Consider the following 23537-nt stretch of genomic DNA (forward strand, 5'->3'; position numbering starts at 1 on the left):
CCACTGTTTTGGCAACCTGTCCAAGTGTCTCCATCTCTCAAAACATATCCCACTCCTGATGCCAATTTGTAGCACTGCAGAGTTTGTTGATGTGTCAAGAACAATGAGTACACAAGCCAGGACATTAATCAAAGGCCACTGAACATTGTAGGGTTTTACTTCTTCCAGGCACAGCTGAGGTACACTTGCAAAACACGGTGGCACATTTCCCTCTCACACTACCTTCGTCATCACTCTCTAATATTCATTGTCCGTTAACTGGCTGACTACTCTGTCTTTCACTGATTAACAGTCATTGTCTGACTGACTACTCTCCACTCTGTACTGCTCTCTGTCAGCTGCCGTGCACACACTAAACTACAGTAGGAGGCACAATGATCCCTTTATATAACCCCTCCCCCCCCCAGGTGACTCCATCTCCACAACAAAACAGGATATTCTACAGCCTGGGAGGGAACTCACATTTTCCCACGTAATAATGCACTCAAATCAACATTACATAATAACAATAATGAAATGAACAAATTCCTAAGGTAAGATATGTCCATGTTTCTTGAATGTTCCTCCTATCACCAGACATAACTCTTTAGCCTAATCCTATGGCATAACACTTAATTTCAAGAATGCTCCTCACAACTCCACATATAAACCACTCACCTAATCTTATGGCACAACATAATTTCTAAAATGTTCCTCATCTCCAGATATAAACCATTAACTTACTCTTACAGCATAACATTTAATTTCTAGAATGTGTTCTTCACATCTCCAGACTTACAACATTAGCCTAATCCTACAGCAAAACACTTAATTTCTAGAGGATTCCTTACACCTGCACATATAAACCACTAAGCTAATCCCACCTACACAACAGGGGAACAAATGAACCAGCATCCTGTGCTGCATTATAAGGGCGTCACAATTTTATACATGCCACAACCAGCAGGTTAGGATTATTAAGGTTAGATTACAGTACTTTGTTAGGATAAGATAAATGTTGTAACGTTCAGCTGAGTCAGCTTATAATAGGTTAAGTTAGGTAGGACAGGCAAAATTAGGTTAGGTATGGTCAAAGGTTAGGTTACAATAGGTTTGGTCTGGCTAAATTAAGTAAGGTTACAAAAACTTAGGTTGGGTAGGGTATGGGCAGGCTAGAATTAACAAAGTTATGTTCCAATCACCAGGCTCAGTTTGGGCAAATCACCAAACATGAGCGGAAAATTTGTGAAAAAATCATATTCTAAGATGATGTCCATCTGTTTTGTGCACAAGATGGTGTCCGTTGAAATTCAAAATTGTACTAAAAAATAAAATAAAATAAAATAACAAAGAGAAGGGAAGGGGGGGCAAAATAAGGTGATATTGTGTCTCCTTGATGATTACCCCTCCAAGCTTCCACACAGACATACATACTATACATGGCATTTATCTCATATCTGCCATAAAATTGTACACAGCAAAAATATTAGTCATGCTGTTTAATTCATCATCATCATCATCCATGGCAACAGGGCCATGCAGAACTATGGAAAACCATCACAGGTAAAATCAGCCTTACAACCAGCTATTGTTCTGTTATCACAAACCAGAGGAGCAAAATCTGGATTCAAATCTGAACCAGATCAGGATCTGCCCCATGATCTATCAATGAGTACAAACAGAAGAGGCCTTAATTACAGTTAAATGCCCCATGATCTATCAATGAGTACAAACAGAAGAGGCCTTAATTACAGTTAAATGCCCCATGATCTATCAATGAGTACAAACAGAAGAGGCCTTAATTACAGTTAAATGCCCCATGATCTATCAATGAGTACAAACAGAAGAGGCCTTAATTACAGTTAAATGCCCCATGATCTATCAATGAGTACAAACAGAAGAGGCCTTAATTACAGTCAAATGTGCTAATTTGCTAATGTTCTATTCATTACATACATTGTAATGCTCATTTTTGTGTTGAATCATCACATAATATAGCAATATTATTATGGATGAAATGCATAAATAATTTGAAATGCATGAAGGGATTATACGCTGGATGTTCATTTAACCAGCTATTGCTTACATCCAAGCCCGCTGCTCACTCATGGACACAGACTTCCTCACTTTGGTATCCTACTTGTCAATCATACCAAAAACAAGACAACACATGAAGCTGTCGGGATTTACTAAGTCATATCCACAGCCTCATGGTTTCTGGCTCATCCAAATTAAGTTCTCTAACCATTTTATAACAAATGCTCTCACTTCTCTTTCTGGCAAGCTACTTACATATCCACAAATATTTTCTAGTCATACTCCACTTCTTTAATCACTAACATAGCCAGACTTGCAGCATCCTGGTTGGTGGTCATCACTTCTTTTTTTTTTTTTCCACACTCATGCCTGCATTAGTAAAACTTAAGAGAACGGCCATCATTCATCTGCCACTCACAGGGAAATATATTTTTTTTCTTTTCTTGTTTGGACAGAACTACCCATGTGACCGTCTTCTGAAATTTCATTCTCTTGCTATTGCTCCTGTGATTGTTATTAACCCTTTGAGATTCCGAAGACGCGATTTCGAGTCGTTGTAAATCCAACCATTGAGATTCTGATGACTCGAATTCGAGTCATGTGAAACAACATTGTTTTTTTTGCATGTTTTCCATATCCTATCCGGGCTTGTTCTAAATACACTATCCTGTTTATCCTTTTCCAACTACTTGGTTATACACTGACAAGTATATCAGACAGATATCCATAATAAATTCACATTTAACATGAATAACATCAGTATTACCAGAATGGATATCTGCCTATGTGACGGCGAGAGCATTCGCTTTTCTCTGTGAAAACTAACGTAAATTGCCATAACCTATATATCAATGGAAAGGTACTTTACTGTAGATTGACATGGTGCAATCAAATTTCATGTAACTCTAATACTTTTTTTTTTTTTTTCTATGGAAGGGTGTGTGAGTTTTCTTTTTCGGCTAACTTCTACTCGTTGTATTGGCCCTGTAGCTACCGTATTTACCTTTTTCAACCATACCATGATAAAGAGCAACTATTCAGCTTTAAAATGGAACCATATTCATTAGTCTACCATAAAAAGTTAGTGTACAGTGGCCAATTAAGTACAAATATTGCTGCATGACGGTGACCTGTATGTGCGCCAGGCTGAATCTGGCACAGACACAATCGGCGGAGGGCCGAAAATCTCAAAGGGTTAATTGAATATATCTCCATGTGACCACGGCTTAACCACAGGCTGGATAGCACCATCAGGTGGCTTAACCACAGGCTGGATAGCACCATCACGTGGCTTAACCACAGGCTGGATAGCACCATCATGTGGCTTACCACAGGCTGGATAGTACCATCATGTGGCTTAACCACAGGCTGGATAGTACCTCATGTGGCTTAACCACAGGCTGGATAGCACCATCATGTGGCTTAACCACAGGCTGGATAGCACCATCACGTGGCTTACCACAGGCTGGATAGCACCATCATGTGGCTTAACCTTTTCAGGTCACTAATTGGTTCCAGCCTGAGAAACCACATTTTTGACCCCTAAAAAAAAAAAAAAAGATCAAGGTTTGTAAATCAGAAAGAAACATAACAGTCATGCATAAGGAGCTAATATGCATCTGTCTACAAAATATTAGGGCACCACTTACCATACAAGAGCTGGAATAATGATGGGAAGCTGCATAGCAAGTGGTGTGTGGTGTCCTAAATCAGTGCATTTCTGTATACAAAATGAGAAAAACACTCCTACTAACCTAAAATCATAAATCTTTGTTTACTTCTTCTCAACTGGATTGTGTAATACCCAGGAAATGAGTCAATGTTGAGAAATACTGATAACATTCACTAGCTGCCTGCCACAGTTTTGAGTCGAAGGCAAATGGATGAACCACAATCGTGGCCAGGACCCTCGTACTGATACAGCCACAATTGTGGTCAGGAGACTTGTACTGATACAGCCACAATTGTGGCCAGGAGACTTGTACTGATACAGCCACAATTGTGGCCAGGACCCCCGTACTGATACAGCCACAATTGTGGCCAGGAGACTTGTACTGATACAGCCACAATTGTGGCCAGGAGACTTGTACTGATACAGCCACAATTGTGGCCAGGAGACTTGTACTGATACAGCCACAATTATGGCCAGGAGACTTGTACTGATACAACCACAATTGTGGCCAGGAGACTTGTACTGATACAGCCACAATTGTGGCCAGGAGACTTGGACTGATACAGCCACAATCGTGGCCAGGAGACTTGGACTGATACAGCCACAATTATGGCCAGGAGACTTGTACTGATACAACCACAATTGTGGCCAGGAGACTTGTACTGATACAGCCACAATTGTGGCCAGGAGACTTGTAATGACACAGCCACGATCATGGCCAGGAGACTTGTACTGATACACCCACGATCGTGGCCAGGAGACCTGAAAGGGTTAAACATGGGGTGGATAACACTGACTCGTGGCTTAACCACAGGGTGGATACCACTGTCTCATTTTTGCTCTGCTTGGCCACTGCTACCCTGGGACGGTTTTCTAAACTTCCCTCCATCTCCTGGCCTGTGAACACCTCAGGGATGTCCTTTGGCAGGTATGGAGGCAGAAACATTGCTTCAGCCCTGTGATGGACTAGCAGCTTTTGGCATCCCTCCCATATCTTTACAGCAGTGACCCTTCCCACCTTTGATGGGCCAACCCTAACCTTGGGCCACCAATCCCAGTCTTCAGATTGGCAGCCCATCCTTTTACCAGGATTTATTTTACCCCGTTGAGGGCAGACATATTGGTACCATCCCAGGACACAGATGGTCGACCCATCCCACACTATCCAGGGATTATCATCCCTATCCTGAGGCCCGACATCCTCTCCTTGGATGAAGCACAAGTAATCAGGGACAAATGAACTTTTTTTTGGGGGGGGCTGTTGGCTAAACCAGATATTGGGGCTCCTACCCAGGGAAGGGGCCCCCATCATGAGGTCTTGTGTGATGCCAGTCACTGTAGGTACATCGTTTATCTTTTTTTTTTTTTTTTTTTTTCAATGTTTGGGGCCTTGGCTGTAAGGTATTCAGCCTAGTGATTAATCTACCCCTGCAAGTCACCTCTTGACTGGGCATAATTAGTTGACACCAAGCCATTATGACGGACTGTCCTGTCTTAACAGGGGCACTATCTTTTAAATCACAAACCGAATCCCCGTTTGTGATGCCATGCCATTGTGAATGACTGTCCCATCATAATATGGGCACAACACATCTTGTGTCATAGTAGATCACACTCTGAATACCTATTGGTGGCATCATCCATCCATCCATCATCCAATCTTTTGTTGCCCCATGAGGACTGTAGAAAATGGGGCTAGGCAAGTTGGTCCTGACATTTAAAATGAGTGACCAGCCTCACTCATCCCCACATGGCATTATGTGAGCAATAAATCCCAACCACCCATTGGATATAAACCTGCACCGGCTCAATCCAATTGGAGCACCTAAATTACCCACTAAACCACCATGTACAATAATTTGGTTATTTGGTTACCACCCAGCATAGTAAATGGCTTCCTGGAGTACAGGAGCCATTTGGCTTGTCACTCAGTGTAGAGTCACCCATAGGCAGAATGAAGAGGAAAGAATGAAGGAAAGAAAGTCAGAAGAGGAAGGAAGGGAGGAAAGGGCAGACACCCACAGCAGCAGTACATCGAGTGAGTGTATGGTGAGTGCTCCCACCCACCACCAATTGGTGGCATCCAGCCATCACAAATGATCATCACATCCAACCTCAAAAACAACTTGGTTTACTTTCAATGCCACTTCCTTCTGTCCATGGGAGACTCTACACTAAGTGACAGGACAAATGGTTTCCTATACACCAGGAAACCATTTACTATGCTGGGTGGTAACCATATAACCAAATTATGGTGCCTGGTGGTACAGTGGGTAATTAAGGCGCTCCAATCAGATTGGGCCCGTGCAGGTTTTTATCCATGGGATGGTTGAGTTTATCGCTCACATAATGCCATTCAGGGATGAGTGAGGCTGGTCACTCTCATCTTAACCTACCGTGTCCCATTGACGTAAATATACGTCCAAACGTTTTGTCACTGTGACTCCCGTTGATGTTTATAAACGCGCCGCAATTGCAAGGTCTGTCATTTGCACATTTTACAAATTTCCCACGTGATTTTTGATACTTATACATGGGACACCTTCCTCTACCCTATGCCAGGCAGGGGCAATGCCTTACCCCGCATGACCTCCCTCCCCCCGGCAGGCCATTGTCTCGGCAACTCACCTGTTACCAGTGACCTGGCTAGTAGACACGTCGCACCACGGTACAAAATTCAAGGCCAGAGTGATTCCCCAATCGATGGCAATATGGAGGACAAAGTTTATGTAGCATTAGAGGAAGAAATGATGATCATGTAAAGTCACCAAAAAAGGTACGGTATGTCAATGTGTTTGGTGAGTGAAACAATGCTTATATCGCCTATGTTAGTGTGAAAAGCAATAAACTCTTGTACTACATATAAATTCCTACCAAATAAATAAATAAATACCATTTATGAGTGGTTTGAAATAGTTACCCCTCCCATAGAATATGTTTTCTCTGAAGCCAGGCCCCATAGAAAACACAGTGAGGAAAGGGTATTGTTACCTGTACCAGCATTTTAACCCCCTATGGGTGGGCAACTTATCAATTATACCACTGCGTGGAGCAGCATATTTTCGGAAAAATAAAGTATCAAAGAATAAGCTTAAACATGCATAATTCGATGAAAATGGATAAAAAATGAAGACAAGAGGTGTTACATGCACGGTAATACATCTCTGCTGGCTGTGGGAGGAGGAGGGGAGTGAGGGAGAAGAGCGGGCAGGCAGCTAATCAACAGGCGCGCCTGGGGGGAGGCTAGCAAACTATTCATTCAATTGCTTTTTCTTCACCACTGAACACTATATTTATCATTTATGCTTTCTTTACACTATTCATTGTCTTCAAAATCTTATGTATGTGTTTTCTCTTTTACTTGAACACTTACAACAATATAACTTACAAATGTATATAGTATTTTACTTGAACAATATAACACTACAACTTATACATATATATATATATATATATATATATATATATATAGAAAGAGAGAGAGAGAGAGACAGATAGACAGAGATATTCTATTTTACTTGTTTCAAGGTTTGAGAGAGTTGAGGGCAGGACAATAGGTGACAAGGATGCCTCATCACCCAATTTCACCAATAAATTAGGACCGAAAATATCTGGATGTTACGTAACGTCATCTGCCTCCTCATGCACGGACGTTACGTAACGTCGCCCGCCTGTTAGGGGTTAAACCTCAGGTGAGCGATTTCTCTTTGAATTTTCAATGTTTCTCATAATAAGCGGAGGTTTTAGTAAAAAAAAAATAAAAAAAATTGAAAATCTGCTGGGATTGGGGGAAGTCACTGATTAAAAATCTGCCAGGATGGGGCGGGTTAAATGTCAGGACCAACGTGCCTAGACCTGCACTCCTACGCTCCTCATGGGGTAACACAAGATTAGATGATGAATGAATGAAAATACTTTCAACAGATTCCCAGGTCTTTTTCTTTCACAGCTATTAAAACTTTATCATATCTTGCCCTTCTGCCAAGTTCCATCATACCCTCTGTTTATATGCCTTCATATTATCATGCATTTAGCTGGATGTAAGGTGTTCCTATTATACTGCACATCTCCTAGTGCATGGTAATTTGGGTGAAAGAATACACTGTGTCGGTGAAAAATGTACACCACAAACATATCATGTACTAATGCTATTAATGGTGACATATCTTACTTGATTTCTGACCAATATTTTTCACGGGATACTTGACATTAGTGATCTAAGCACCCAGCTCATGCTCTAACTTGCAATTGAAGTACCCCCCTCCCCATGACAAAAATAAAGCTTGAGGAGGCAAAAGTACCATAAAAATTGTGTTCCATTAGACCTGCCCCAGTAAAGTGAAAACAAAGATTACTCTCACTACAAGGTGGAGCACTTGCCATGTGCTTAGACATAATTATCTCATAATAAAATGTCATACAAAAAGCTAAGCTGCTAACCATATACCAACAATACATACATGTACAATATTTTTGTGTACAGATGTTGTGCAGGATATAGTGCACCTTGCTGCCCAGTTTACTGTGTACTAAATGAATGCGCTGTACTCCTGTACAACTATCACGGTGAACAGCCCTCTCCTATTACATCGCACTCTCAATATAATCAACTAATTTGTACCAGACCCTTGACATTACAGCCAAACACCATGCTGTTCAATAATTTCCCAGGCGTTGTGGCTTTTACCGAACAAAGACTGTTAAATATACAGCACTGTTTGGCCGTAACTCATACACAATAACATACAGGTAGGTCTAAATGGTTATTTTCTCAATAAATGCTCTATTTACTACCTGATGTTTTTATTCTTACCTTTCTGGGAGTAACTGCACTGCAATGAAAGACTGCAAAATAGACCTCGGATAAATCTACGTACATTTGTCATTCAGTATTTACATGGAAAGTGTTGGTAAAGAAAACTGACACTGAACATTACCTGTTACATTAAATACTACGTATCAGAGAATAGCAAAACAAACAGTGCAGAACAGCTGCATGTACATTAAACATAAACTGCATTCCACCACTGGCACAGTCATTGAAAACCACTACAAATCTGCACTATACTGTACATTGCTCATACACTACTGTACATTTGTTGTTCGGTATTTACAGGGAAAGTGTGGGTAAACTCACTGTATATCAGCTGTTACATTACAGTAAATATTGTACTGTATTACCTAACAGAGTATAGCAATGCAAATAGTACAGAACAGCTGCATGTATATTAAACATGTGTTTAATGCACACACAGTGTGTGTGTGTGGGGGGGGGGAGGGGGGGGACACAATGCTGGTAGGTGTTTCCTGCGCATCCATTCTATTACTGTACCAAACAAAGTTCTTTAAAAGAACATTCGGCCAACTCAAAGTGGTCGTTAAAACTGAAATTCATTGAAAGAGGGTTCAGTATATTAAGGGATTGCTGTATCTAGAGTTTCATATTATTTTATCACTCATGGTTAATGGTGTCTTGGCTCAGTAGATCGTATGACATGCTATATGAGGGGTGGCCTGCCACAAGTACCAATAGTAGCTAAAGGCTCTCTACAGACCAAAGCACTCGTTTTTTTTTTTTTTTTTTTCTACAATCCACTCATATTTTCCATTACAGACGAGCAGTTAGCTGTAATTTATAAGAGTCATGTGTGCTCTCAGCTTGAATATTGCTCACCCTTGTGGAATGGATGTGGAGAGGTTGCATTAAAACAATTACACAAAATTCAGAACAAAGCTGTTAGAATTATTAACAACCATGTCATTGCAAATAAACTACCTCCCCTACAAATACGAAGGAATGTTGCCTCCCTTGCATTATTTTACAGATATTTTCATGGCAAATGCTCAGACGAAGTTGCGTCCATGTTGCCACCTCTCCATGCCTTCCCTCGTGCTACACGGGCATCTGGTAGCGCTCATGACTGGAACATCACTCAGTCATATTGCAGAACTTCTGCCTATCAGAATTCTTTCATTCCCCGTACTGCATCTCTTTGGAACTTGCTTTCCCGGAGTTGTCTCCCTCCAAACTTAAACCTACAGCTGTTCAAGTCTAACCATTACAGATATTTTATGAACAAAGGCCACCAGTAAGCTGGTGTATGGATTATTTTTTTGTATTTATTTGTTTTTCCTTCCTCTGTCATTATTTAAAAAAAAAAAAAAAAAATCCAGCCTAAGAGATAAAACATGTCTTCTCCCTCACTTGTTAGTGAATGGCACCTTGCCTGGTTAAAGCCTGATTTCTTCTATAAGTTTTGCCACATTTATCATAACTATATAATTGTTCTCACACCAGAATGAACCGTCAGGTGCCAAGTGAATAAGAATTTTTTCTACACAGTTTTCCAGTCATCACATTTCAAATTCTTTCACTCCTGAACTGATACTGGAGAGAACATAATAATACTATTCGCCCCATTCATCACACTTGAATTTCTTCACTCCTTAACCCGTCACGTCCCGAGGTTTTCCGCACCTATGACATCCCCCAGTCCCGAGCCTTTTTGGAAAATTTTTTTTTTTGCTAAAACTTCCGCTTAGGTCAAGAAACGAAGGAAAATCACAAAGAGAGTGGTTCCCGCAGTCTATAAGTGGTCCGTACAGGTGCGATTTCCCCCCGCAGATATGGTGTTCTCTAATGGGCTGGATATGCGTTTACGTTTTCTATGGTAAGGAATAATGGGAGAAACAACACACAACACCTCTATATTTATTGAATTTGAACTAATAAACAATAACAGTAACAATATAATGGATTTCAGACACATATATATGAAAAATAAGCATTGTACCATCGCGCGAGCATAGCGAGTTTGGTCCGAGTCGTAACATGCTATATGCTAAGTTTCTGGTATGAGTCAACCTATCTTTTTTTCTACTTGTATACTTCTGTTTCAATGACATTTTACCAATTACAACTGTTTGTAAGTGTTTTCAGATGTTTTCATTCATTATGATGACATGCAGCATAAGTATAGCGCACATCAGCTTAGTAAGCGCACTCGCTATGACTCGTATTTCAACATACCAAATTGTTTTATCACTTTCCAATTATTTTCCCCTTTACATAGAACCTTTCCTCCACCACTGTAAAGGTTTTCAATTATTTTCATTCATTACGAGGGCATTTAGCGATATGCTAGCGCATATTCACGTAGCAACCACGATCTCAAACACTCGTGTTTCATCATCTACTTTATTTATTCACTCCAATTATAATTTCCCACTTACATTACACACGTTTACACCCCTATAATGCACTGTACATACTTACTGCCATTATTTATTCAAGTGAGCGTGAGAATATCACCTGAAAATACCCTCGCAAGGAATGTTTCGACAAACATAATACTCACACACTTATATACTAATTCACTCACACACTTATATACTAATTATTCACTTTATCACTTGCTGACTTTTATTTTGACTAATACTTGCCTTATTCATTCAACTGAGCGTAAGGAAATCTTATCTTTATACACACGCTATGAATATTTGACTTAGAATATATATCATCACATACAATAATTTGAACTTATATTATACCCGTAAGAATGTCCCATAATAATAATTATATAATTACGGGCCGTATTTATTGCACTGAGCGACAGAATATCGCATCATCATAAAACCCTCTCTATGTAAGTTTCAACTTAGGGCAGATTTATATACTTACACACAATGTTTTCACTTATGTTCGACCCGTATGCACTTTATACTAATATTTGGAGATCAACTTGACTGATAATTTCACTGAGCGTCTGTCTGTCGTATTTACCTCATAATTTCAGCGTCCTTTCGCATTCACACCATACTAAAATTGCATCAACGTGTGATATTCACTAAAACATGGGTGAATACAGAGACCCACGTCACACTGCACGCACTCATAGCGGGTGTCCTTCCTCTGTGTCGTGAGTCTCACCTGGGAATTACTGCACACGTGACACCTGCGTTGGGGCCTAGGTCTGTTTGGCTGGGGAGGGATAGGAGTGGGGAAATGGTGGCCGGATATTCTCTGGGGAGTTTGGGCAATATGGGCAGTGCGGGTGTGATGTTGGGGCCTTTCAACAGCATACTTTGCAAAGATTTCTCTTGTGAACTCCCTCACAAACCCTTCAAATGTTTCCTGAACTCCTGTGGTCATGGCGTGAAGGTGGTGGCAATTCAGAGCAGTGATATCTAGTAAGTGAAAGAACAGTTTTTTATACCACTTCATCGTTGTCCTGGCACACTCTACCGTCGATATCATGGAGTCTGAATGGTCCACGAGGCGCATGTTTATATTGTAATCCATAACACACTCAGGTTTCCAAACACGACGCCTGCTCTCGCTACGGTAATCTACTGAATCAGTACGGTGCATCAAGGGGCGGTGAACCGTGGACAAGAGGCTTACTTCTCTGTTGTGGTTCCACATTGTGGCAAGGATGTTGTTGGCTTTGAAGAAGACAACCTCACTCCTTGCAAGTTTCCGCCCTACCTTGGCCATGTGACGCCGGTTCACCTTTACGGTTCCACAGACTCCCGTTTCATGTGTGTGAAGATAACGAGCGAGAAGAGGGCTAGTGTACCAATTGTCGAGGTAGAGAACGTGACCGCGATGAAGGTAGTCTTGTATCATCGTCTTTACCACTGCTCCCGACAGTCCAATACTTCGATCTTCTATTATGTCTGTCTGTGCACCGGTGTACAAGACTATGTCTTGCACGTATCCAGTCCTACAGTCACACATAACAAAGATCTTGAACCCAAAACGGTGCCTTTTGCTGGGTATATACTGTCTGAATGAAATATTGCCTCTCCACAACACGAGACTCTCGTCTATGACGAGATCTCTATAGGGATAGAATGAGGAATGAAAGGTTTGTCTCAGGTGATCAAAGACCAACCTAATTCGCCTCATTTTGTCAGTGTCGTTCGCATTTGCAGGGTCATTAGCATCATAAAAATGGAGGCGACTTAGAATTTGTTGAAACCGATTACGGCTCATCACTTGACCAAATATTGGGGTAAACATAACAGGGTCCCTCGTCCAGTAAGCAGGAATTCTATTCTTTCTTATAATACCCATCAAAAGGACCAGGGCAAAAAATAAGAACATTTCTGGAAGGGAGACAGGGTAATCATAGATCATAGAATGCCTACTCCTTGTTCCCAATCTTTCACTCTATAGGCGCTGGGTGCTTGCAAACAGGTTTGTTTGGTGTACAATCTGCTCAACAAATGCCTCACTGAAAAACAGGTGGAAAAAATCCAACCTGGTGGAATTACAGTGAATTCCTGGTGCCATGCAGCCAGATCGCCCTTGCTCAGTGAAGGGATGAATGAGGGGAGAAAAATCACTCCCATCCTCCCAATCCCAAGACACAAATCCCTCGTCCCCATCAGCCCCATCACCGCCTTCGTCTGGGTGGGGTGGAGATCCTGGTTGGGGAGGTGGGGGAGAAGGAGTACGGAGAGCTTCCCCACTGTCACTCCTCTTCCCTCTGCCTTTACCCTTTCCCTTTCCCTTTCCCTTACCCTTACGGCCTTGAGGAACATTAGGGGGCTGTGGGGATGAAATAGGAGAATATTGGGGAGCAGAAGACGTGCTGGGGAGTGGTTTCTCCCCACCTTCCCCCTCCATTACAACACCACGTGCTCTCTCACGCAACCTAGCTCGACCACATGTTAGGGGATATTGGGGAGCATAAGACGTGCTTTGGAGTGGTTCCTCCCCACCTTCCCCATCCCTCACAACCCCACGTGATAAGGAACGCACCTGCACTGGCCCACGTGATCCACTATGCTGCCTCACACTACGTAGGGAGAGCAATGACTCACTCACGTCACTCTCACTTTCCCTAATCCTCCCTGGACTTTCCCTTTCACTCTCCACTCCCTCCACTTGACTTCCTAGCTCCCCAAACAGAATGCTAGGCCCATACCTGCTCATACGACGTGGTGTGCGCTCTGGGCCACGATGTGTAATCACCTCCCGTCCATACCATGTGGCAGCACGTCCCACGGCTCCGTCCTCGTCCTCGTCCTCGTCCTCGAATTCTGGTTCCAAATCACACTGGGGATAGGGATAGGATATACCACGTGCCTTCTTTGCCTCCTGCCCCTCTCTAGCAGCACGGTAAGTCACGTACTGCCGCTTCCTGGGTGACGGAACTTCCTCATCACTGCTGGTGGTTTCTTCCTCCTCTGGCTGCACATAATCTTTGTCCATCTCCTCATCATCCAGTGGGGAATCACTGTCGCCGGTAAAGGTGTCCAGGGCGACTTGAATTTCGCTGTCTGAGAGACCTCTCTTAGCCATGTCTGAGCAGGACCGTGGCTATCAGGTGAGTGGACGAGTGGTGGGCTAGCGCGGGTTGGGCGGGGTCGCCGAGTGTCCCCGCCTGGTGGCAGGTAGGGGAAGGTCAGGCGAGGGTACGTACCGCAAATCAAGCGCGAATTTTGAAAATTGTCGAAATTATGCACATTGCAATTGCACGACGTACTGGTACGTCGCCGGGACTGGCAAATGCAAATCGTTGCAACGTACCCATACGTCGACGGGACGGGGCGGGTTAATGAATTAAACAGTGTCAGATGACATCAACTGAGTCAACCATTTACCACATTAACCCGCCCCGTCCCGTCGACGTATGGGTACGTTGCAACGATTTGCATTTGCCAGTCCCGGCGACATACCGGTACGTCGTGCAATTGCAAAATGCATAATTTCGACAATTTTCAAATTTTGCGCTTGATTTGCGGTACGTATCCTCACATGACCTTCCCCTACCTGCCACCAGGCGGGGACACTCGGCGACCCCGCACGACCCGCGCTAACCCGCCACTCGTCCACTCACCTGGTAGCAATGGTCCTGCTCAGACATGGCTAAGAGAGGTCTCTCAGAGGGCGAAATTCAAGCCGCCCTGGACGCCTTTACAGGCGACAGTGATTCCCCAGTGGACGACGAGGTTGTGGATAAAGATTATCCACCAGCAGTGACGAGGAAGTTCCGTCTCTCAGGAAGCGGCAGTACGTGACTTACCGTGCTGCTAGAGAGGGGCAGCAGGCCAAGAAGCCACGTGCAACATCTTATGCCTATCCCCAACGTGATTTGGAACCAGATTTCGATGACGATGACGAGGACGAGGACGATGACGGAGTCGTGGGACGTGCTGCCACGTGGTATGGACGTGAGGTAATCACTCATCGTGGCCCAGAGCGCACACCACATCGGACGAGCAGGTATGGGCCTAGCATTTTATTTGGGGAGTTAGGAAGTGCAGTGGAGAGAGTGGGAAGTGAAAGGGAAAGTACAGGGAGGATTAGGGAAAGTGAGAGTGACGTGAGTCATTGCTCTCCCTAGGTAGTGTGAGGCGGCGGAGTGTATCACGTGGGCGAGTGCGGGTGCGTTCAGTATCACGTGGGGTTGTGAGGGAGGGGGAAGGTGGGGAGGAACCACTCCCAAGCATGTCTTATGCTCCCCAATATCCCCTAACACGTGGTCGAGCTAGGGTGTGTGAGAAAGCACGTGGTGTTGTCATGAAGAGGGAAGGTGGGGAGGAACCACTCCCCAGCACGTCTTCTGCTCCCCAATATTCCACTACTTCATCCCCACAGCCCCCTAATGTTCCTCAAAGCCGTAAGGGTAAGGGAAAGGGAAAGGGTAAAGGCAGAGGGAAGAGGAGTGACAGTGGGGAAGCCCTCCGCACTCCTTCTCCCCCACCTCCCCCACCAGGATCTCCTCCCCACCCAGACGAAGGCGGTGATGGGGATGATGGGGACGAGGGATTTGTGGGATGGAATTGGGAGGATGGGAGTGATTTTTCTCCCCTCATTCACCCCTTCACTAAGCAGGGGCGATCTGGCTGCATTGCTCCAGGAATTCACCGTAATTCCACCAGGTTGGATTTTTTCCACCTGTTTTTTAGTGAGGCATTTGTGGAGCAGATTGTATACCAAACCAACCTGTTTGCAAGCACCCAGCGCCTTGAGAGTGAAAGATTGGGAACAAGGAGTAGGCATTCTATCATATATGATTACCCTGTCTCCCTTTCAGAAATGTTCCTATTTTTTGCCCTGGTCCTTCTGATGGGTATTATACGAAAGAACAGAATTCCGGCTTACTGGACTAGGGACCCTGTTATGTTTACCCCAATATTTGGGCAAGTGATGAGCCGTAATCGGTTTCAACAAATTCTAAGTCGCCTCCATTTCTATGATGCTCATGATCCTGCAAATGCGAACGACACTGATAAAATGAGGCGAATTAGGTTGGTCTTTGATCACCTGAGGCAAACCTTTCATTCCTCATTCTATCCCTATAGAGACCTCGTCATAGACGAGAGTCTCGTGCTGTGGAGAGGCAATATTTCATTTAGGCAGTATATACCCGGCAAAAGGCACCGTTTTGGGTTCAAGATCTTTGTTGTGTGTGACTGTAGGACTGGATACGTGCAAGACATAGTCTTGTACACCGGTGCACAGACAGACATAATAGAAGATCGAAGTATTGGACTGTCGGGAGCAGTGGTAAAGACGATGATAGACGACTACCTTCATCGTGGTCATGTCCTCTACCTGGACAATTGGTACACTAGCCATCTTCTCGCTCGTTATCTTCACACACATGAAACTGGAGTCTGTGGAACAGTGAAGGTGAACCGGCGTCACATGGCCAAGGTAGGGTGGAAACTTGCAAGGAATGAGGTTGTCTTCTTCAAAGCCAACAACATCCTTGCAACTGTGTGGAACCACAATAGAGAAGTAAGCCTATTGTCAACGGTTCACCGCCCCTTGATGCACCGTACTGATTCAGTTGATTACCGTAGCGAGAACAGGCGTCATATTTGGAAACCTGAGTGTGTCATGGACTATAACATAAACATGCGCCTCGTGGACCAGTCAGACTCCATGATATCGACGGTAGAGTGTGCCAGGACCACGATGAAGTGGTATAAGAAACTGTTCTTTCATTTGCTAGACATCACTGCCCTGAATTGCCACCACCTTCACGTCATGACAACAGGAGTTCAGGAAACCTTTGAAGGGTTTGTGAGGGAGCTCACAAGAGAGATGTTTGCACGGTATGCTGTAGAAAGGCCCCAACATCGCACCCGCACTGCCCCTATTGCACAAACTCCCCTGAGAATATCCGGCCGCCATTTCCCCACTCCTATCCCTCCCCAGCCAAACAGACCTAGGCCCCAACGCAGGTGTCACGTGTGTAGCAATTCCCGGGTGAGAATCACGACACAGAGGAAGGACACCCGCTATGAGTGCGTGGAGTGTGACGTGGGTCTCTGTATTCACCCATGTTTCAGCAAATATCACACGTTGATGCAATTCTGATATGGTGTGAATGCGACAGGACGCTGAAACTATGAAGTAAATGTGACAGACAGACGCTCAGTGAAATTATGTCATGTTGATCTTCAAATATTAATATAAAGTGCATACGGGTATAACATAAGTGCAAAAATTGTATGTAAGTGTATAAATATGCTGTAAGTGGAAACATACATAGCGAGGGTTTTATGATGCGATATTCTGTCGCTCAGTGCAATAAATACGGCCCATAATTATATAATTATTATTATTGAAAATGCTTACGGGTATAAGTTCAAATTATTGTAAGTGGTGAAATATATTCTAAGTCAAATATTCATAGCATGTGTATAGAGATGCGATATCCTGAGGCTCAGTTGAATGAATAAGGCACGTAATAGTGAAAATAGAAGTCAATAAGTGGTAAAGTGTGTAATATATGTGAGGAATTAGTATATAAGTGTGTGAGTATTATGTTGGTCGAAACATTTATTGCGAGGGTATTTTCATGCGATATTTTCACGCTCACTTGAATAAATAATGCCAGTAAGTATGTACAGTGCAGTATAGGGGTGTAAACGTGTGTAATATAAGTGGGAAATTATAATTGGAGTGAATAAATAAAGTAAAAGATGAAACACGAGTGTTTGAGATCGTGGTTGCTACGTGAATATCCGCCAGCATATCGCTAAACGCCCTCGTAATGAATGAAAATAATTGAAAACATTTACAGTGGTGGAGGAAAGGTTCTATGTAAAGGGAAAAATAATAGGAAAGTGATAAAACAATTGGGTATGTTGAAATACGAGTCATAGCGAGTGCGCTTACTAAGCTGATGTGCACTAAACTTATGCTGCATGTCATCATAATAAATGAAAACATCTGAAAACACTTACAGACAGTTGTAATTGGTAAAATATCATTGAAACAGAAGTATACAAGTAGAAAAAATGATATGTTGACTGATACAAGAAACTTAGCATATAGCATGTTACGACTCGGACCAAACTCGCTATGCTCGCGCGATGGTACAATGCTTATTTTTCATATATATGTGTCTGAAATCCATTATATTGTTACTGTTATTGTTTATTAGTTCAAATTCAATAAATATAGAGGTGTTGTGTGTGTTGTTTCTCCCAGTATTCCTTACCATAGAAAACGTGAGCGCCTGACACATCAATGATAGAATACGATACCTGGCACGGGGGACCTCACCTGTCCTGACCACTTATAGACCACGGTAAGCCCTTTCTTGGTGATCTTCCTTCATTTCTCAACCTAAGCGGAAGTTTGAGCCAAAAAAATTTTTTTCCAAAAAGACTCGGGACTGGGGGATGTCGGAGGTGCGGAAAACCTCGGGACGTGACGGGTTAAGCACACTAGAAACTCTTCCCTTCACAATGATTTAATAGGTGTTTGGTGAGATTGCTTTTCAGACCAAACTGTTTACCACACTCACCACACTTAAAATTCTTCACTCCTGAATGAATTAATAAGTGTTTGGTGAGATCACCTTTCTGTGCAAATCGTCTACCACATTCATCACACTTGAAATTCTTCACTCCTGAATGAATTAACAGGTGTTGAGTGAGAACACACTTCCTTGCAAATCGTTTACCACATTCACCACACTTGAAATTCTTCACTCCTGAATGAATTAATAGGTGTTTGGTGTGATTACTCTTATCTGTAAATTGTTTACCACATTCATCACACTTGAAATTCTTCACTCCTGAATGAATTAATAGGTGTTTGGTGAGATCACCCTTCTGTGCAAATCGTCTACCACATTCATCACACTTGAAATTCTTCACTCCTGAATGAATTAACAGGTGCTGATTGAGAACACCCTTCCTTGCAAATTGTTTACCACATTCATCACACTTGAAATTCTTCACTCCTGCATGAATTAATAGGTGCCGAGTGAGAACACCCTTCTGTGCAAATCGTCTACCACATTCATCACACTTGAAATTCTTCACTCTTGAATGAATTAATAGGTGTCTGGTGAGATCACCCTTCTGTGCAAATCGTCTACCACATTCACCACACTTGAAATTCTTCACTCCTGAATGAATTAATAGGTGTTGAATGAGATGAACCTTCAGTGTAAATTGTTTACCACATTCATCACACTTGAAATTCTTCACTCCTGAATGAATTAATAAGTGTTTGGTGAGATCACCCTTCTGTGTAAATCGTTTACCACATTCATCACACTTGAAATTCTTCACTCCTGAATGAATTAATAGGTGTTGGGTGAGATTAAACTTATCTGTAAATTTTTTACCACATTCATCACACTTGAAATTCTTCACTTCTGAATGAATTAATAGGTGCCGTGTGAGATTACCCTTCCGTGTAAATCGTTTACCACATTCATCACACTTGAAATTCTTCATTCCTGAATGAATTAATAGGTGTCTGGTGAGAGTACTCTTAACTGTAAATTGTTTACCACATTCATCACACTTGAAATTCTTCACTCCTGAATGAATTAATAGGTGTTTGGTGAGACTTTTCTTCCATGCAAATTGTTTACCACATTCATCACACTTGAAATTCTTCACTCTTGAATGAACAACTGCATGCTGGATAAGACTGTTCTTAAAAGCAAATGCTTTACCACTCTCTAAACATCTAAACTGCTTAACTTCAGCTGAGGACACTGTGTCCAGGACAGTCTCATTGTCATTGAGGAACATTTTGTCACCAACCTCACACTCTGACTGTACATCTGGTTCTTCCTTTACAACTTCCATTATTTTGTCACCCACCTCACATTCTAACTGTACATCTGGTTCTTCCTTTACCACCTCCAGTATTTTGTCACCCATCTCACATTCTAACTGTACATCTGGTTCTTCCTTTACCACCTCCATTATTTTGTCACCCACCTCACATTCTAATTGTACATCTGGTTCTTCCTTTACCACCTCCAGTATTTTGTCACCCACCTCACACTCTGACTGTACATCTGATTCTTCCTTTACCACCTCCATTATATCATTCCTTCCACCTCTCTCAACTTCCACTATACTTCAGGTACTCTACCTTGGTGTTAATCTTACTGTCTACCACCAACAGGATGACTTACCTTCACTGTACCAATGCTCAGTCATCAGCTGCTTCCATTACAATGAACAATAACTGTCAAAAATTCATCACTATTACTGGATAATAATTGTAATTACATAAAATGGATGAAATTTCAACACAAACTATTCTTCCTATAACTCTTTGGCTGCAACCTATCATTATACGGCCTAAATTCTTAAAAAATGAATGTGCTAATTATAACTTTGTTGTTACTTTTCCAACAGGAAATGACCATGAAGTTTCCATTTTTTGTGTGTGATAATGGTCAAAAATGCATCTTTCTCTACGAGAAAATTGTGATTCTCTGAGAAAAAAAAAAAAGCAATAATTTTCGCTATTGTGTAATTTTGCAATAATGATGAGATTTATGTCAAGCAAGGTTTTTCATTTGTATATCTACACTACAAACATGTACACTGTTTGATGGCACATAAGAGATCAAAATTTATCGTTCATGTACAAAAAAATTGTAATATTCTGAGAAAAAAATGCAAAAATAGTTTTTGATATTCTCTAATTTTGCTATAATGACGAGATTATTTACTTCAAGCAAGGTTTTTCACTTGTATATGTACACTAGACACAATGTTTATTGGCACATAAACGAAATAAAAACTTACTGTATTTATACAAAAACAACAGATGTGTGGAAGGAAATTTGTTTTTTTCAGCTGTGGATTGAAGTCGCCTGACGCGTCATGAAGAATAATTAGTAGGGCGACCACAGTCACCTACCACGGCCAAAGGATTAAACATTGCTAACACGTGAATGCTTCTGAACCGTAACTTTAAAAATACAGATCACTGCTGAGTCAAGCTGTCAATTCAGACTGATATTACCACCGTCTTCCTTATTTCAATAGCTGCTACCTACTGTCTCTGCAGCAATAGATACTGCAAAGGATACCACACCAGGTAAATCATCCAAAATCAGTTCCTATGTGAGAAAAAACAAATCTTCCACAGGACACTACATAGATAATAACCCATAAGTTGTTTGGCGAGGTACCTCTTGCTGGATGTGCTAACACAACATAAGATGTGCCCTCAGTCCTGTTTTATACTTATCATCCATTACTGAGGCAGCACCCTGATGACGACAGTGTTTACAACTGCTTTACTGCTCTGACTCCAGCTGTGAACCTGGAACAACAGTCACCTTTAGACCAGCATCTCCATCAACTTAATAACACCGTCCAATGAACCCTGCTTTTGCATGAGCTCATTTATGCTATGGAGAGAGAGAAAGAAAAAATCAGATTCATTTTTATGGTTATTCAATTTGCACTGCAATAAAAGACATATGAAAATGTATATAAAAAAAGCTAAAGAAAAAATGCTGTGTCTTTGTCTTATTAAGGGCTGGTTTGTAAATCTCTGTGTACAACATGAACTGTTATAAACAAAAAATACAATTTATTTAACATTTAATATCACTTTACTCTGACATTCATGATCAATACATCTTCAACCCTTAAAATGTGACATTCCTTCCATGAGTAATCATCAAGTAACTTCTATATTATTTTTGGAATGTATTCTGAATTTCCTGCCACCTCATTATTGTGCATCAGAGACATGGATACCATCAATAGTGGCAGTTTGACAGTAAGCCACACGACTGTAAACATTCCTGTATAGAAGAGAGAGAGAGAGAGAGAGAGAGAGAGAGAAACTTTTTAAAGAGCCAAAAGAGGGACCTTTGGGAAAATTTACGATTCACTTCTCCCCAATACCAAAACAAGGAGATTCTTAAGCTTCTTTTTGTACAGATTCCATTTGCACAATGCATGGTATAACCTGGTAATACATTAGCCATGCAAAACAATGGTTTACAGTACAACACTTTATAAAGGCAGAGCCAGAATCATCAACATGAAGATTTGAGTCTTGGCACAATCATTACCTTTTAGCTGCGGTCTGCAGAGTCCACATCAGCTCCTCTGATAAACTGACTGCAAGCTGCCTTGTGCGTGTCCAGCTGTTCTCTCACCACACACCTGAATCACAGATCACTTCATTACATACACAACAGTAGAGTATCCAGTGGACAAGTACTTAATGTTACATCAATGCAACTAATAATACTTTTAGAGGTCACTGGCCTGGAATCAACAGATTAATATGTACTTCCTGAGGAAATACAGAAACCAGTAAAACTTAAATGTAAAGTATTCCTAAAAACAAAGATACATACAGCAATTGTAATTACATAATTCAAACAATGACTGAAGGTAGTAGGTGGTGGCAACCATCATCCACTCACTTGATGTATGGTAGTACTGAACTTCTCCCTTCCCCCTTCTAATTTTAATTCTGTGTCTGCCTTCCTCTCATCTTACCTCTCCCTTCCCCTGCTGTTATTTTTAATTACTTTCCTTTCCATATCAGGTGGCTCTATGCTCAGTGACAAGCCTAACAGTTTCCTATAACCCAGGAAACCATTAAAACTCCAGCTGATAACAATACAACCACACTATAGGGTGAAGTGGAGCCTGCTATTAACTGGGTGAGGAGACACAAATGTGGCATTCATCCAGGAACCAAATCACAGTATTCCCTGAACCCTGCTTGGGTCAGGCACTGTCAGCCACAAACGAACATCAGGTCATTACATGGGACAACCCTGTAGTGTTGCTTGCCTGTAGCTGATGGGTCTGCTTGGCCAGACAGTCTGGGGTTGATCAGCAACAAAAAACAACCACTGACTATCACACATCTGGCAAGTCCTGTGTGGTGATATGGGTGCCAAGTTACTCCACCTAGTGCCACCTCTGCACCACTACACAATAGGTAGCTACTGACTGCTCTCACCTGTGTTTCCATATGTAGACTAGATGCTTCCAATATCAGCCTAGTGCTGTTACACTGACTTATTCTACGTTCTGTCACCGCCAAAACCCTCTAGAATCATAGGACTTACATTCTACGTTCTGTCACCACCAAATCTCTTTAGAATTATAGGATGTTAAAAATGGTAACTGCACTGGATGCAGTCATACGAGGTGCTATCCAAAATTTTCAGGACAGGGATCACGACTCCTAAATGGATTGTAGTAGCGCGATTCGCCTCTAGATGGCAGTACACTCAACCCTGGATTTCCCGGACTAACAGGGGGGGAGACCAGTCTGGGAATCACAAAAGTCTGGCCCCACATCCCATTCCCTGGACTATTACCATCCTTTGTCCGAATTCTCCAATACTGTCCGGCAATTATCCCAATATTCTAAAGCATTCTGGTATGTAGGCTACATATACCAACATAACTAACATACACAGTACATAAAATAATAACAGTGACACAATAACAATAATAATAACTGACACAATAGCAGTACAGTATTTTGCTAGCTACAACCCTAAGAATGGTTGTTTAGACAGTTGTTGACGAGAATGTGGAGGGTATGATGGAGGAAGATCAGAAAGCT

General features: G+C 42.1%; 1 protein-coding gene across 1 annotated transcript in view; it reads right to left on the bottom strand.

The window, feature by feature from the left end:
* The window catches only part of LOC145399282 (uncharacterized), a 102777-nt gene extending 82646 nt beyond the window's left edge, over window positions 1-20131 (bottom strand). The window contains exons 1-3 of the mRNA XM_080271956.1: window positions 20107-20131; window positions 19112-19677; window positions 18469-18943 (exon numbers count right to left, since the gene is read on the bottom strand). Coding sequence (XP_080128082.1) covers window positions 18469-18943; window positions 19112-19677; window positions 20107-20131 — 1066 coding nt within the window. The remainder of the gene's footprint in view (window positions 1-18468; window positions 18944-19111; window positions 19678-20106) is intronic.
* Window positions 20132-23537: the final 3406 nt, after the last annotated feature.

This window comes from Coenobita brevimanus, chromosome 48 (assembly GCF_032717465.1).
Source record: "Coenobita brevimanus isolate Jiangsu-jjx chromosome 48, ASM3271746v2, whole genome shotgun sequence".
Lineage (NCBI taxonomy): Eukaryota > Metazoa > Arthropoda > Malacostraca > Decapoda > Coenobitidae > Coenobita > Coenobita brevimanus.